Consider the following 17,933-nt stretch of genomic DNA (forward strand, 5'->3'; position numbering starts at 1 on the left):
GCAGTAGTTCCTGTAAGCCATTCACCATGTCACATCATCAGCAAAAAAGTGGCCAGTGAAGGGGATCTTATGCAAAGATAAAACATTACATTGCTTGATTTTTTTTCCGGCTTTATTGTCTTCATCAGCGCATGTCTGACAAAGTAGATAGACGCATGTCAACTTTGAGTAAACTATTATTACAGTCTGCAGTTGTTGGATGTAATATTTTTAATAACATTTTAAAGTTGTTCGATGACTTGCTGGTCATGTATATTATAGTATATTTTTTATTATCTGATACTCAAACAAAATTGAAGTTTGAAGCCAGTTGTTTATTCAAACATAAAGATACAAGTATCTTTGAGTAAACAACTAGCTCAAACTTACACACAAAAAAAGAAAAAAGGGTAGCACAGTTCGACTGACATGTGTTTGGAACAATGAGGTACACACAAAGACACTAAAGGAGGCAGTCCAAACAGTAAGTCAACACTTCTGCAATATAGTATCTTCTGACTGACAGAGCTTGCATTTTTCTGCAAACTACCTATGCATGGAAACAAAACTTAATTTTGATTCCACAAATTATAAGAATTGCAAATGCCCAATGTCTATGTGCGCTGCAATGCTGCCTCCCATGCTGTTGCTCAAAATAAGATTATGGCATACTGAATCACCTCTGTTCAGTATCCAAGAAAATCCTTCACATCTATTTTGTTAAAATTTGTCTCAAAAGCAATGATCTAATAACTATGAATGGGAACAAATTTGCATCATTGTTACTGATAAGACCCAGGTTGATTTCAGATTGGCACAAATACCTGTTGTGAAGATTATTTTTTATGATACAATTTTACAACATTTTAACTATACAATAGTGTATCCTGGTGGGTTCAGATGGCGACATGATCAACTGCTCCAGAATTTTCTCGACTGTACTCTCACTACCCACCCAATGAACACACAGTATCTGATGCCAAATTTAATGGAATACTGAGGGTGCCAAAAATACAATGTGGTTTTAATAGTAAAACACAGTATGCCATTTCCTTACATACTATATCATTGTTATGGAGATGTCATGTGCAGGAGGGCAACTGAATGGCAAGAAGGCAACTGGAAGGAATCTGCAGTGTGTCAAATCTGCAACAGAGCTGTGGTGGATTTCTCTGTGGCCAATGATTTTTATGATGTACCTCTTATCATGTTTAGAATAGTGCACTCCCTACTGACACATTAGGCAGCATGCAGGGAGCTGGAAGTGTTAACTCCTTTATCCATTCATATATCCAGAACACTACACTGTGAGTGGTTAGATATATTACTTCTGTATACTACTCCTGTTGTTTGCATCTTACCTTTGTGCAAATTTTAATCCAGTTTTTCACCCTGAAAGTTAATGTAACTGAAGAGAAGCATTAGTCCAATACAATTATGTATCAAGGTTTTAGGCTTCAAGGAATCATATGAAACCATGGATTAAGCTTCAATCTTTATTTCTGCATGCCTCCATCTCTGATTGTTTTCAAGTTACATCTATATATTCAAGTATCACACTGTATCTATATTTTTTTCACATTCATTTCATTTTATACAACATACTCATACAGTATTATGTAGAATCAACATCAAAATATAACTTTTTAAAGTCATGTCAAATGTGAAATATTGTTTATCAATAACAACTTTTTTAGAATAATACTGTATATCTGAAATATTGACTTAATTCACTTATATTAGAAAACACACATTGCTTTCATCAGACACTGTCATAATTCAGAAAATGGAAATGAAAATAATAGAGCCTGTGCACTTTGTTTAGTGGAAATCTAGGGGTAAAAAGGAAAGAGCCCAAAGAAAAAGCTATGACCATCTTGACATCATGCTGCTCATCTAGCAAGGAAAATTGTGGTGCTTTTTGAAGCCAGGATTTCCTTATGATTCTCTTAATTTTCTAATGATTTATGCAGAAGCCAAATTCAAATGAAAAACAAGATATTCTGAAGAATTTTAAAGGGGGAGGGCAGTAGAGGGGGAGGGGAGATAGATAGATAGATAGATAGATAGATAGATAGATAGAGAGAGAGAGAGAGAGAGAGAGAGAGAGAGAGAGAGAGAGAGAGAATTAGAGAGAGAATGCTGACAAGCCTGACTGGCAGAAAACTGGGGGTATAAGAAAAAATAGAAAATTTTACAGTAAATTTAACCAGGAATATACACTTCACAAGCTACAAAGAGATAGCAGTACTGTAGAATCTAACATCATTTCTAGTGAATATTTTGTGGAGTGTGAACTGCAAGATCCTTCTTTAAATATGACAAACTGAAAAATTTACCTTTGGGGTGGGCTGAATCAAGATAGTACTGACACAAAATAAAATGATGATAAAAAGGTGTTGAATCCATTAGCTTGCTGAGGATGACATTATTTTATATAATTACTACCAAGCTCTTGTAATGAATATTTCTTCTTTGCATGCTAACAGCAACAAGGTACTGCTTTGGCCAAAAAGAGAGAGAAATTTTAATACGGGTGGGTCAGATTACCACATATGGTGTTAAAAGTATGATAAGATGAAATTAGTGGAGAGTTAAAAAGCTAACAGAAGACAATAGTTATAGTACTCATTATCATTACAAGCAGAAATGTGTTCCAGCATTAACAATCCTGTCCTACATTTATTCACTGTAAATGTAGTTAGTCCCTCTGGATCTGACTTAATTGGTCCACAGAGGCCATCTCTTCCACCCTTGTTAAGTTAGTGTAACTTAGTATCCCTGCTGACCTTGTAATTTTCATTTATTGTTTATAAATTCAGCCTCTCTCCAGTTTTCATTTTGTTTTGGCTATGAATACATTATGACTGAAGTGAAGAGGGCATGCAATCACAAAAAATCTTGTATACTGTGTGGAGATTCAAAGTCTTACATGGAGATGATAGTGATGATGATGATGATGATGATATGCAAATAATAAAGGTTTAGAGATCATCTAGCACAGGTGTCTTTTACCAATGACACTTCTGTCTTGTTCAACCATACCATCTAATTCACAAATAGACGTGTTACAGACTCTCCTCTAGTGAACTCTGGAAATCTCTAAATAATTTCTTTTTTGTTTTGATAGGATGTTGATACAAGGGCACATGATGTGTAGCGTTTTTTTGCAATCATGTAAATATGCATATTAATTACATATACCCTGTAATAGTAGTTTCCAGTTGTAGTTGTGAAAATAAATTAAATACTGACAATAACTAAAAGTTTTAAGTACTCTGCCAAACAATGAAAAGTTTCTTTCAGTTGCAGTATTTCATATATCTTTTATGAACAATATGTGTTCCTTCTTATAAGTGTCCTCAATATTAAGTTTACATTTACTGTGAATATGTCATATTAATAATTAAATGTTTGATATAAGCTGTTTGTTGATAGTGTTGATTTTACTGGACTTGTTTTGGGGGTGCCAACTGTCGGTGGTATCTACACTACAAAAGACACATACTTCTTTTAACATGTAACTTATATTTAATATATTAGCAAAAGCCAATGATGATATTTCATAATAATCATGTAGTAATATGATTATATACTGTTGCTGTTGGCAGTTGCTGAACATGCAAAGAATGTTTTTTGTTATGTCTAACAGAATATATATAATGCTACTTCTAATTTGTGTTATCTCTGCTAGCAGAACAAAGAAATATATATACAATACAAACCAGTAGTAGTATTATATATATTCTATATATTAAAAACAAAGATTCCAAGACTTACCAAGCGGGAAATCGCCGGCAGACAGGCACAATGAACAAAACACACAAACACACACACACAGAATTACTAGCTTTCGCAACTGATGGTTGCTTCTTCAGGAAGGAGACCCACATCCTTTCGTCTTTCCCTCTCCTTCCTGAAGAAGCAACCATCAGTTGCGAAAGCTAGTAATTCTGTGTGTGTGTGTTTGTGTGTTTTGTTCATTGTGCCTGTCTGCCGGCGCTTTCCCGCTTGGTAAGTCTTGGCATCTTTGTTTTTAATATATTTTTCCCATGTGGAAGTTTCTTTCTATTTTATTTACATCATCATTATATATATTCTATGCTATATATAACTAATCATTGCATGTACAGCACTTGCTAATGACAACTGAGTATATATCCATAAAAGAAACCTTATGCTGATTCCATTTAAGTACATATAAAGTATGTAATCATATTATTACATATTATTATTATGAAATAGTATCATTGGCACAGGCTAAAAAATGTCATGTTTAAGGCAAGTCAAATTATAATTATATGAAAAATCACAGACATATAATGAAACTAGTCCAATAAAATAAACTAGTTCCAACAAGCAGCTTACATCAAACAATTATTTGTTAATACTACATACTTACTATTTATATAAGCTACAAAGTAGCAAATGTACAATACATTTATTACCTGTGTAAACAAATCTCTAAGTTGAAATAACTTTTAATATTATAGTAGGTTAAAATATAAACAGACATGCCCTGATTAAAAGTACTGTTGATGTATGTGCCACAGCATGTAATATTGTATTTTATTATATAAATGTGAAAGCAACTGAGTTAACCCTTTAAGTGACAATGGCAAATATACGCACACCACTGATAAATAACTGGAATTACCATGCATAATTTTTTTCTGATTCATTGATGAATATGTTATCACCCCATACACAACAGCAGACTTAAAAATACACAATAAATTGGGCTGGATTATTCACTACTATTCCCAAAGAGTACGTACTGACATGTATTTTATTTTTCTGCTGAAAAAAAAAACTTTTTGCCACTTGAAGTGCTAATATACAGAAAATAACTTTCATGACTCCTTACATTATATATTTGTCACACTGAACAAATGGTTATCAAATTACCAAGAATTGTGCAATAATTGTTGCATGATCATATTGTTATATTATTTCCCCTCATATTTTTGCATACCAATCATGGAAAACCAATTGCAAGTAATATGGTATTTTCCTGCTCCATTAGAGACCTCAATTTAAGGAAAATAAGTTAAATAATTACTAAGTTTAAATTACATTTCCACAATTTTCAATAATTTATAAACCTTACCAAAGCTATTTAAAAAATTATGTAACATGATAGCCACATTTATCAACTGGTAGACAGCAGAAATAATTGGAATTTTAAAGTATTAATTATAATGCATCTGAAAGACAATACACTGGCATCTTAGTTTAAAAAAATTCTCTCTAAACGCTATAGTTCTTGGCACTCATCTTCACACTTATCTATACTATTTTTTTCATCTGCTATTGATAAATGTGTGCATAGATGGTTATCTCAAGCATAACAGTTCAGCACTAGTGAGCAGTTACCTGTGTGCTGTGCTTAGTCTTTCCCATTGGAGCAGAACTGTATACTAATGGTTCAATTGTTTTACTATCAATTTTATTTCATTATCAAACAGCAAATCAGCACAATTTTATATAAGAAACCAGGTACATTTACAGAAAATCTGTAAAGAGATCCCTATTGTAGTTTTCCAATTGCAGCTGAATAACTATTAGGAATAATTTAATTTTGCTATAGCAGAAGTGTTAAACTGACAACTTGATATGAGAAGTAAAAAATTCTGTTAACAGAAGTACAAAGTGTTCAATGAATCTGCAGTGCTAACCTCAAATCAAAAGTTGAAGATATAAACATGCACAGAAACCTGTCTCATCTATGATTATGAATAGTTTAGAGAAACTTATCCTAAATAAAGAATGTAATAGCTCCTGTAAAGGATCAGATTCCAGATGTTCTGTGCATTAAGCTGTGATGGTCCACTCTGAATCCGAAGTCACAAGACAACCTGCCTATCTGGCATTATATTTATTTCTATATCTACAGGGAATCTATTATTATAAACTGGTTGTATACTGAAATAAACTGTAAATATACCAATAAAATATTAGTTTTACTAAAGGAGAAAACTGTTTGGTTGCTGCAAATAATGGTCGCACTGCTAAATGGAAGCAGAGGACAATTGAAAAATTTGAATGAAAATTTAAGAGCACTTCTAATGTAAATTAAAACTGCTGGTGATGAAAACTACAGTACAAAAATAAAAATAAAATAAACTTTGGCATTATTCATCTATTATGACATGAGTGAGCTGTATGCAGCTTCTTTCTGCTAGCACAGTAAAGTATATAAAACGTCTCCTCAATGAGAGTAATACATAAGAAAATTAAATCAGCATTTAATACTGACTTACATCCAATTTAGGATTTGTATTACACTTTCACAAATGAAAAAAGAAGACTTAATGCAGAACCACAGACGAAATTATGTTTTTCTATTCCAGCACAACTGTAATATATTTCCAAAGTCATTAAATATTCACGAAGAAACTTCCTGCTACTTTCTTTGCACACACCACATTGCAGATGACAAAACCCCACCAGAATAAATGTTCTAATAAGAATGTATTTTCGAATGACTCAGAGTTTTCTTTCTATTTTGCTGCCTGACATATTTTTCATATTTTCATGTCTGTTATAACAAACATTAGCTGACAACACAGAGTAAAGTATGGTTAATAGATATTTTTAATTATAAGTGATAAAAATATGTTCATGATAAAGAAGAATACTTTAGTAAAACAAACTTTAATGCTTTTGAATTATATTAATTTTGTTTCCAATAAATTGTGTGATAAATGTTTTAGAGTTCTTAAATGATTCTTGTATTGAGCTACATGAGCAACAGTGTGCAAATTCAGTTGCCAAGTATAACAGCATTAACCACAAGCTGCAAGTACACAAATTTCCCTAACAAATGAGAGTGAGGCAACATTTCACATGCAGTTGTTTACAGAACATGTTATGAAAACACTTCTGAACTGATATCAAGCACAGTTGAAGGCAAAATTATAGTGCAGTGAACTGTATCTAACATGTCTGCTTGGTCTTTGCTTAGAGAACTTCACACAGGATACACACATTTTATATTCTAGGAATAATCACAAAACAATACTGTTGTGTTCTTCTTATTTCACAGCCTTCCTGATACTTCCTAATCAGATTAAATATTATTTCCACCAGGTCCAGGGATTCGAACACGTGTGTCCACTACACGACTGCCAAGGCCTAAATCACCAGATATTGTCACACTGTCACTCTGTTGACAAAGAGATAAGTGACAATAAGGAAAAACATATTATACAAAATCAAAAATTTTACATCCTCAACAAATAAAATTACAGAAAAAAGTACGTAGTTTTGTTTATCTCTCATGAGCAACAATATCTGAACCAGAATATTAGTATTCTTTCTGGTAAAGGTGGTAATTTTTGAGTGAAGTAAGAGCACATTAAAGACAGATTTAGTGTAATTTTTCCTCCTGCTTTTCAAAATTCTGAATTTAGTAGTGACTTGTTATTTCATCAATAAATTTCTCATCATACTATTCACTGATGTGAAAGATAAACAACAGAAAAAGAACAGTTATAACAGGGGAACAAATGACAAATCCATACAGAAATAAAAAAAATAATGTTTCTGTAATCATTAGCATTGAACATCAGGAAGACATTGTACTTTGTATGTTGCAAAAGAGTGGTCATTTGGAAAGGATTACTAATACTGCTATATATACTACTCTTATGGTATTTGTATCATCCGGCATACTCTCTAGTGAAACAGCAATTCCAATAACTTTGTTGTACATGATTCCATCATATACTTCAGCTTGACTCTTGTCACTTCTCTCAAATGCATATCAGCTGTTACAGATATTTCAAGGCTGCTATTGAAACTGTAATGCAGTGTAAATTTGGCTGCAAACAAAACAGCTAACTTGAAATCAATATTGGATACATCTTTCTAAATAAACTGATACAGGATGATGATATTGTATAAGCTTTTAACCATCACTGATACTTTCACTGAAGGTGGTTTTTTTTCCTGAGGCTGCATAATAAATGGCAGAAAAGACTGCTATTTGCTGGAATAGAAACTCCACTCAAAGAGTACGGTTTATGTGCTAGAAAATAGTATGTGCAAACAGCTTCAGTGTGGCAAATTCTTTGGAAGTATTTTTAGTGAATTTGTTTTAAGTGTTTCTTGCCATTAAGGAAGCATCATCAAAAATGAGAGCTCTAATTATTTAGTCTCAATGCTAGTTTATACAGTTGTGACTCCAGTAAAGCAGTCGTCTTTCAAGCTTAGCCTCAAGTTTTCATTTATTGTGTTGAAATTTTAGTCCACTCATTTGTCATAATGTAAAATAAAATTAAGTATGAAATCACGTCCTTATACTTTTATGCAAGTGCTCTGGGCATTGTTTGTGTTTCCATCTCCCACACCATGTCCCCAAAGAAGTCAAAGTATACTCAAAAATTCTGTACATTTCATTAATGGAGAGGTGGGAACTGTGAGAAGATAGTGTACATGAATCTAACATACTTTAGGTAATGTTTGACTGCACCCAACAACCAGCATAAATACACAATTTATTTTGAGTGCTGTTAGAGCAATAGTGGGTCACAAAGTAAGGTGAGCCCAGACTGGGCCAAATCACTGGCCTGAACTGACAACTGGTACTGTACACAAAACTTCAGTATGAATAAGCATGATACCCATTCCAAAAGTTTCTCTTTTATGTCCATCCCATCTTGATGATTGCTGAAATATTTATCCCCATCCTTTCCTTTTCTTCCTTTAGAATTTTTAATTTTCCACAGTGCCTTTGTAGCTAACATTCCATGTTTAATTATCATTCTTTTTTGTCTGATTACTTCTCCTGAAGTAGCCCCAGCCTAGAGCTCTGAATAGATGACTATTTTACCTTGTGACTATTTTACCAAGGATGAAGCATTCCTGATATGGACAGAAAATTGGCAAGATTCAGTTTGCTGAAGATGTGAAAGAGAAGTAATTGGTAAAAGTGAACATGAATTGAGGCAGTACTTAATAAAATGCATAAATCTCATAACTTATGGCTATAGGATTAGTTTTCAAGGGTTGGATGAATTTTACCATCTAAGATGTAGAATAGATAAAGAATGAAGACATGGGAAATACATAGTGGTCAAGAATGCACAAGTCAAAAAGGCATTATTTAAACAGAAAAAGCTGTTAATATTCAAACATATAATCCTAAAGAAAAAGTTATGAGAAGCTGTGGTGGGGGGTACAGCTCTGTATGGTTGTGCAACCTACACAATGGGGAAGACTGAAATGATTTGATTAGAAACAGTTTAAATTTAGTGTTACAGGAGACTGTGGAAGATTGGAAGTATCGACAAGCAAGGAATGAAGATGTCCTCGAGTGAGTTAATATGAAAAATGGCCGAGTAAAATACATAATGAACCAAAGAAGTTCAAAGGGTGGGCAAATATTGCAATATGAGCTGTTGCTGAAAACTGTGATGGGAGGAGTGGTGCAAGGAAAGAATGGAAGGGGCAGGTCTGGATATGAGTATGCAAGGCAGATCATTGATAGTATGGGATGCAACAGTTCTGCTGAGATGAAAAGGGCAGGTGGCAAGCACCAGAAATGAAGAACTGCATCAGATCAATGTTAAGATTGATGAACAAAGCAACATGATACATCAACCATCATGGGTGCAGTTTTTTTACCTACCTTTCACATCTGTTTTGTTTATTTGAGTTCCAACCTCTGCCTCAATAACATAATGCAAAACATAATAAGAGTTTATGCAACTTGCAGACAAAATGAAGATCATGACATTTCTTCCCTCAAACAAGGAGATAAGGTGACAGGACGAGCACCCAGCACAGAAGCAAATGCTGAATTCTTGATGATAAAGGAGATAGTTATGCACCTGTAATGCAAATGAAGATAGGGAAACACAAATTGAGAGCTTTAACCATGTTGAAGATTTTGAATGCATACATAGTTCATGCTGTTTTTGTTTTGACTAGAAGATTTGTTAGATGTGAATTCAGTATTAACTGAAGGATCCAAATATTTCAGAAACACTCAACACATGGACAAGCATATGCTTGGTATGTCTCAGAATGATGATGAGGAATGTCAATGTGGATTAATGAAATCAGAGTAAATCTATGGTTACAAGTGCAATGTTTTTATGCTTCATCTCAGTTGGTTCCAGATGCTTAAGTTGCTCTCATGAAAATACTAAAACATATGACAGATGATTCTATTTCCTGCTTCTGAAATGATGGTATATTTAACACAGTAATGGTGTACACTTCCCAAATGATTCTATTTCCTACTTCTGAAATGATGGTATATTTAACACAGTAATGGTGTACACTTCCCAAAACTGAAAAATAATACGATTTATTTATTGGTGAATTTTTTCTTGATTTTTTCAAAAGCAAGACAAGCTTAAATAATGTTAAACAACACTGGAAACTTTTCTACCTTTTTTTGTAGAACTTGATATAAGTACATTTGGACCACTATTGGAATGTGCACTAAAATAAGTTTCTGAAAAATTTAAATTTCTGTAGCAATGGGCTATAAAAGAGTTAATCAGTTTAAAAAGATAAATTTAATCATAACATTACAAAATATGAGATGTGACAATCAAAGAATCGGACTGGTGCTACAGAACATTTTATTGGTCACCAGTTAAATGACACAGTTTATCATTTTCAGCGCACTCTCTGTCCTGATCCCTACAATGCTCAATATCAATTTCCCATTTTTCAAAGTACTGCTGGAAGCCAGCTGCTGTAAGCTTGTTGAGAATCTCCATTGCTTTTGCTTTCACCACTTCCAGTTGTCAAATCTGGTCTCCTTAAGGATACAGGATACTTTTCTGGGTCAATATCATGTAAAAATCAACACCTATTTCTTTCAGACACTGTTTATAATGTATATGTTTTACAGATTTTTTGTTGATATCAGGTAATGCACCACACTTTCTAAACAAATTAGAAGTATTTTGAATATTTTTGAACCTGATTAAGGTTATTAAAAAAAATGACAAAGAAATTGACGCATTTTTTTTCTAAAATGCTTCTTCAAAATGCGGTACTATTTAATCCAATGTTGTACATTTTAAGGAAACCAAATTTTTAGATACGCATGACATAATGGCTGAGGACTAGACCTATTTAATTCCACCTATTATGTATATTATAAGGATAAAAAAATATCACATCTTACATTTTATTTTTTTAAATTTTTTCCTAATAAAAATGTTATTTTTTCTATAATGTAGTTGATTCTGCAATAAAGCTTAGATCTACTACGTAAGTATGGACTATTGCATGTTACAGAAAAAAAATTTCAGATGAATCATGTTTTATGCTCCATCAGCATGAAACCTCTGAAAGAGAACACCCTGCAATAATCATCAGAATGGTCCAGGCCAGAGGAGGGATTGTTTTGATCTTGGGAATGCTTTTCACACACACACACACACACACACACACATACACACACATGTCCGAGGGAGGACTGGAATGTCCGGCAGGAGGGGCCACGCAGTCCATGCCTTGGTCCCTCGAACCACATGGCCACTGGGTGATTTCATCATTCTGGAAGGCACTGTTGACCAACACAAGTAGAAGGCACTGTGGACCAACACAAGTATGTATCTATCTTTGGGACCATGTCCACCCATACATGTAGTTTCTTTTTCCTCGGCATGACATCATCTACCAGCTGGACAATGCAAGGTGTCACACCACTCACTGTGCATGTGCGTCGTTTGAATAGCAGCAGGATGAGTTTACTGTACTCTCCTGGCCACTAAGCTGTCTGGATTTAAACCAAATTGAGAAACTGTGGTACCACTTTGTTCGAGCTGCTTGCACCATGGATCTTCAAACGAGAAACCTTGCACAGGTGGCCACGGCACTGGAACTGGCGTATCTCCACATTCCTGTCAGTACCTTCCAGAGCCTCACTGACACTCTTCCTGCTTGTCCGACAGTGATCTGCTCTACAAAAGGTGGTTATTGATGCTTTTGACAGGTGGTCCCATTAATGTGAACCTGACAGTGTACTCCTTTCATTGCTCCTTTATATGCAGGCTAAACAGTAGAGGAGAAATGCTGCATCATTGTCTTATGCTCTCTTTAATCAAAGCACTTCTTAGTTTTCCATTTTTATTGCTCTCTTGGTTCGCGTACATATTTTTTGTTACCTGTCTTCTCCTCTAGTTTACATCTGTTTTTGTGAGAATTTCAAATATTTTGTGCCATTTTACATTGTCAAATGCTTTTTCTAAATCCTATGAACGTGAATGGATTTTTATTAAGTCTTCCTTCCATTATCAAATACAACTTCAGGACTGTCTCCCTGTTGTCTTTACCTTTCCTAATGCCATACCAGTAGTAATCAGAGAGGTCCTCAGATTTCTTTTTCTAATCTACCTCTACATCTGTACTCTGCAAACCACTGTGAGGTGCATTGAAACTTTGTTAACAGACTTTCTCCGGATAGTTTATGTTTTTCTCCAAGAGCCCACCAGTTCAGTTCCTTCAGTATCTCTTTGACACTCTCCCAAGGATCAAACAAATCTGTGACCATTCATGCCTTCTCTTTATATGTTCAATATCCCCTGCTAGTCCTATCTGGTACAGATCCCACACATATGAGCAATATTCTAGAACTGGCCACACAAGTAACTTGTAAGCAACTCCTTCATTGACTGATTGCACTTCCCCAGTGTTACACCTATAAACTGAAGTCTGCCAACTGTTTTACCTATGACTGAATCTAGGCGATCATTCCAATTCATATCCCTACAAAGTGTTACACCCAAGTATTTGTATGAGTTGGTCGATTCCAACTGTGACTCATTGATATTATAGTCATACGCTACTACATTTTCTTCATTTTGTGAAGTGCACTGTTTTACATTTCTGAGCATTTACAGCAAGCTGCCAATCTCTGCACCACTTTGAAATATTATTAAGATCTGACTGAAAAGTTATGCAGCTTCTTTCAGAAAGTACTTCATTAGAGATAACTGCACCATCTGCAAAAAGGCTGATTTTACTATTAATATTATCTGCAAGATCATTAATATACAACATGAACAGCAAAGGTCCCAACACACTTCTACATCTGAAGACTCTCCATCCAAGATAACAGGCTGCATCTTCCTTACCAAAAAGTCTTCAATCCTATCACAAATTTCACTTGATCCTCCATATGATAGGACTTTTCACAATAAGTGTATGAGTGGTACTGAGTCAAATGTTCTTCAGAAATCAAGAAATACAGCATCTACCTGATTCCCTCCATCTGAAAATTTCAGTAGGTCATGTGAGAAAAGTGCGAGCTGGGTTTCACATGATCGATGTTTTCGAAATCCATGCTGGTTGGCACTGAGGAGGTCATTCTGTTTGAGATACCTTATTACATTTGAGCTCAGAATACATTCTAAGATTCTACAAGAAATCAATGTCATGGATATTGGACGGCAGTTTTGTGGAACACTTCTACCACCCACCTTATAGACAGGTGTAACCTGTGCCTTTTTCCAAGAATAGCGCACAGTTTTTTGTTCGAGAGAGCTACAATAGATTATAGTTAGAACACGGGCTAATTCGGCCACACATTCAGTATGGATTCTGACAGTGATTCCATCGGGCCCTGGAGTTATCAATCATGGTTATGGTTTTATACACCAGCGAAGAATTGCGTGGCACTTTAGAAAACGAAACTACAGGGGAAGAAAAAAAGGAAAAAAAACACTTTTTGGAAAGCCCTTTGATGTGCAGCAACATTTACACAGCATATTTTCGTATTAGGAAAGTATAAATTTGAACTCCACCAAACACTGCATGTTACTTTCCGAAGCACTGAAATGGAGCTTGTGATGTGCTTTTGTAAGCCAGTCATAGCTCATGTCATGTGTTCTCGCCAGCCCATGACAGCGGATATTCAGAGCACAGGACAAGTGATGCAGTCAGCCAATAGCAACATCACTGTTAAGTAAAGCGAACACGCAAATAAGAAAATTAATGTACGTAGTGTTGCTATAAAAAAAAGAAAAGTTGTCATATATGATATTAGTCTCGAAGATTAATAAGCTGCAAGAGAAGCTAAGCTTTCACATATAATGTTGATCTTTTTTGCGCGTGTTACACTTCAAGATACATCACACAAACGTGCCAGTAAAATATTTAACAACGACATAAATTTCGGATCTTCTGGGCTCAAAATTCTTCTAAATGATCGTCCTCAAAGAGTTGATTTTTAAACGAGAATCAGATGCTCTATGATTTAAGAAATTCATCGTACATTCACGCACATAGTTCACCTTGCGTAAAAGGAAATTTACTTTCAAAGTAACGCTTTTCAAACATCCATTCGCAATAGTTTCGCACTACCTGTTAGGTTCATTTCAGCAGCTGCCAGAGAGCGCCAAATACAGATGTCACCGCGATTGCGGAACTACGATGAAGCCGGAATCGCCTATGTTCCTACGTGTAAAATATTAAAAGATCTTACATTATATCACAAAAGAAGCAGGACATTAGACCAGGCTGTTCCAGCTCGTCAACTCCGTTGTGAGCCGTAGAGCACTCCCTGCTCCAGGGAGCCGTGTCGCTCACTGTGACCATTCAAGTTGGTCGGCACGGCACGGCTGGCTGAGGCAGGCGGCAAGGCAAGCGTTTTGATGTGCCAGCTGCGTCTTACAAGGTCGACAACCTCATACTCTTAGCTGCTAAAACGTGGTGACATGCTACACCAGTAAATACGATGTTCAGGAAATAAATAAGAAACAACTGTTTTACAAGAAATTGCATACTAAATTTATTGGGCCTTTGTAGCTACTCTTTTCATTGCTGAGAAAAGCTGCTCACAACAATACGTAGAACCAAACATGCACATGATCCGAGCGGCATTGTTGTGAAGCTTGGGAATTTTTTTTGCTGTAATGAACGATACCATCTTGATAAATCCAACGTGTTGTAGTACCTCTCTTTCAACAAAGTTGAATTTTGCAAATCAATACTCTCCAATTGAAGTGACGATAACAAGGAGTGCTGAACACCTTAAGTTCCATTTCCAAACTAGTGAGGTCTGAGAATCGTGTTTCAAACGACGTGATGAGCTGCTTTAACTTTGCTTGGTAATCGCCAGAAGTTGTACCTTCAGGTAGTTTTAAAGAAGCAAGACGATTGAAGAACGTTAAATGTCCATTACTCTCTGCCCCTCCAATAAACGTAACTTTTCCATGAACGCTTTGATCTGGTCGTGCATGTCAACGATCAGCTGCCCTTTGCTCTGCAACGACAGATTAAAATTATTCAGATGCATAGTTATGTCAGCTAGAAACGCCAGGTCTGATATCCATTTTATATCTTTCAGACAACGCATTTCTTCCCCTTTCATTGCGAGAAAAAGGAATATTTCCTCACGAACAGCAAAGAAAACATCAAGAACTTTTCCCCGACTCAGCCAACGAACTGTAATGAGGTAAGGTATATCCCCATACTCCGCTTCCATATCTTTTAGGAAGCCGCACAAAATTCACACACTTCACGACATCTTTCATTACGCCAACTAGCTCTACTGTTTCAGCACACAGCGCCCCTTGGTGAATAAAACAATGAAGAGTTAAAATGTCTTTCCCGAATTCGTCCCTGAGTTTATTTTTCAAACGAGAAGCAAAACCTTGGTGACGCCCGATCATTTGTGGTGCACCGTCTGTCGCTACAGAATTGAGCTTATCCCACGGCAAATCCATATTGTCCACTGATTCACAAATAGCTTCATAAATTTCACGTACTGTTGCGGTGTAATCGATTGGTACCACATCCAAGAGTTCTTCAGTTACTTGCAGCTCCATGTCGACACCACGCACAAAGATTGTAAGCTGAGCACAGTCCGATATGTCGGTGCTTTCGTCAAGCGCTATCGAAAATGCAACAAAGCTCTCCGCCTTTTTCCTGAGCTGTGTCTCTAAATCGGCTGCCATGTCCAGGATTCGACGAGAGATTGTTTGCTTCGACAGGCAAACCCCTTCAATTGCCTGCACCTCCCTTGGAATCAAACATTCTGCAACTGCTGCCATGCACGGTTTTACGATTAGTCCCACCGAAAACGGCTTGCCACTCGTCGCAATGACGTGAACGACCCTGTAGCGTGCTCGAATTGCAGATTCAGTAGTGTTTTCTCCGCTCTCTTTCACCTGAAAATTATAAACGCATTATAGAACACGAACTATGTTGCATGTTTTGATACCCTCCGTATCACGAAACCATTTTTAAACTTACGTCTCCTGATATGTCGTTCTTAAGGCTGGCTACCAGTTCTCTGCGTGCAACGTCTTCTACCTGATCGTGGTGCGCTGTATTATGTCATTGTATATTGTACCTCTTCGCAGAATTAAATACTTTATGACATGCAAGACACTGCGGACGACCATCCCTCTCAATGAATAGAAAGGTATTCTCCAATAGAGGTACACGGCTCCCGCGGCGTCATAGCTGTCATTGAACACGGATTATTGCGTCAGTTGCGACTGCATGCGGCCAGGGGGCAGAGTTCGCTTTCGGATTCCACGCGGGCTCCGAGCTGCCGCTCCGGCTCCCTGGAGCTCGGTTAAAACAGCCTGCATTAGGCTATACTCCAAAGAGTATCGGAATTTCGTGAACCATACTACAATGCATAATTCAGATTAAAGTGCACATTCGTATATCCAGATTCAGATGTAATTTTTCGTGGAGTACCAGTACTATATTATCTCATGTTTGGTTCTTTATAATGGCATAATGCAGTAGCCTCCTATGTGCTAGAAGATGAAAACGTTCACTTGAAATGCTGCGAACAGTTGAAACCAGCCACTAGTGTGGAATTAAACACTTTGTTTTATGTAAATTGACTGCCTCCGCGGAAAAGTTCAATAAAAGCCAGATCTCTTTAGCAAACCAACAAAAATAACTTCATTGTTCAGCAAGGCGATTAATGCTTGACTGTCAGAAAGGTGGAAACAAAATAAAATCTGAAACTAATAACATATTTCAGCCTTCTGTAATTATGTGAATATATTTTAATTCACTTCATTGCTCCAGACCCAGAAATTCGTTTTGTTTTCATTTGACATGACAGCAATAAATGAACAGAAGGCGTATACACATGTCACGTGGAGACTATCCACCTCCCCACTACAACTCAGACTGCTCAGTGCGTCAGCCCCGGATTTACGATATTTCTGAACCGGGGCAATACTAGATAGTTTCCCCACCCCGTCGAGCGTTTGAGGTAAGACGCCAAAAATTAAAAAAAAAAAACTTTTCAAAAATATGTTCATTTCGTAGCGCACATCTTTAAGAAGAGTCCAATACATAAAACATGTGTGTTTAAGGAAATGTAAGACATGTTATTTGGTCTTCAATGTGCCAAGATGCAATGCCACGCCTCTTCACACAGCATTCTTCTATCGTATGTCACTGTATTTCGCTCTGTGGAATTCAAACGTGTAATATTTTGCAATAGATGCCATCAAACTACATTCAGGACAGTGTAAATTAAAATGTCCTCTGGTGCTTCACCTGTTCCCAGTCGGCTGGTTTGGTATCCCGCCCCTATATTAAAAAAAACCCTCACAATTAATACTGGATGGGATTATTTGTAACGGGCAGAACAAGAAGTCATCAGAAAATTTGCACTCTTTTTTCCCTTTTAGCTAATAACTTGCTGTTTTGTGTGGCATAAAATTAAATGTAGGATATATAAAACCAGTAAAGACAAGAAGAGACAGTACACATTTCTTCAATCCGTTAAGTCCTACCATTTTTTTCTCTCTAATATTGCTAGAGCTTTACATGGCATGATTTCCTTTCTAGAAAATAATCTATTACCTCATCAAAGTTCGTCAAACATTTTTCTACATGAAAAAACGAAATGTCGTTGTCTAATTATGAAAAAGCTGTTAGTACAAAGAGTACCCACGACTGGTGGGGTTTCTCGGTCTGATTGTATGTATTTTGTCACTGTCTGC

At 36.0% G+C, this 17,933-nt stretch overlaps 1 protein-coding gene across 1 annotated transcript in view; it reads right to left on the minus strand.

The window, feature by feature from the left end:
- Positions 1-1,461: 1,461 nt before the first annotated feature.
- The window catches only part of LOC126355248 (sodium/hydrogen exchanger 7), a 148,362-nt gene continuing 131,890 nt past the window's right edge, over positions 1,462-17,933 (minus strand). The window contains exon 16 of the mRNA XM_050005533.1: positions 1,462-7,147. Within this exon, the coding sequence (XP_049861490.1) occupies positions 7,052-7,147 (96 nt within the window). The 3' untranslated portion in view covers positions 1,462-7,051. The remainder of the gene's footprint in view (positions 7,148-17,933) is intronic.

The sequence above is a fragment of the Schistocerca gregaria genome, chromosome 1 (assembly GCF_023897955.1).
Source record: "Schistocerca gregaria isolate iqSchGreg1 chromosome 1, iqSchGreg1.2, whole genome shotgun sequence".
In the NCBI taxonomy this organism is placed as follows: domain Eukaryota; kingdom Metazoa; phylum Arthropoda; class Insecta; order Orthoptera; family Acrididae; genus Schistocerca; species Schistocerca gregaria.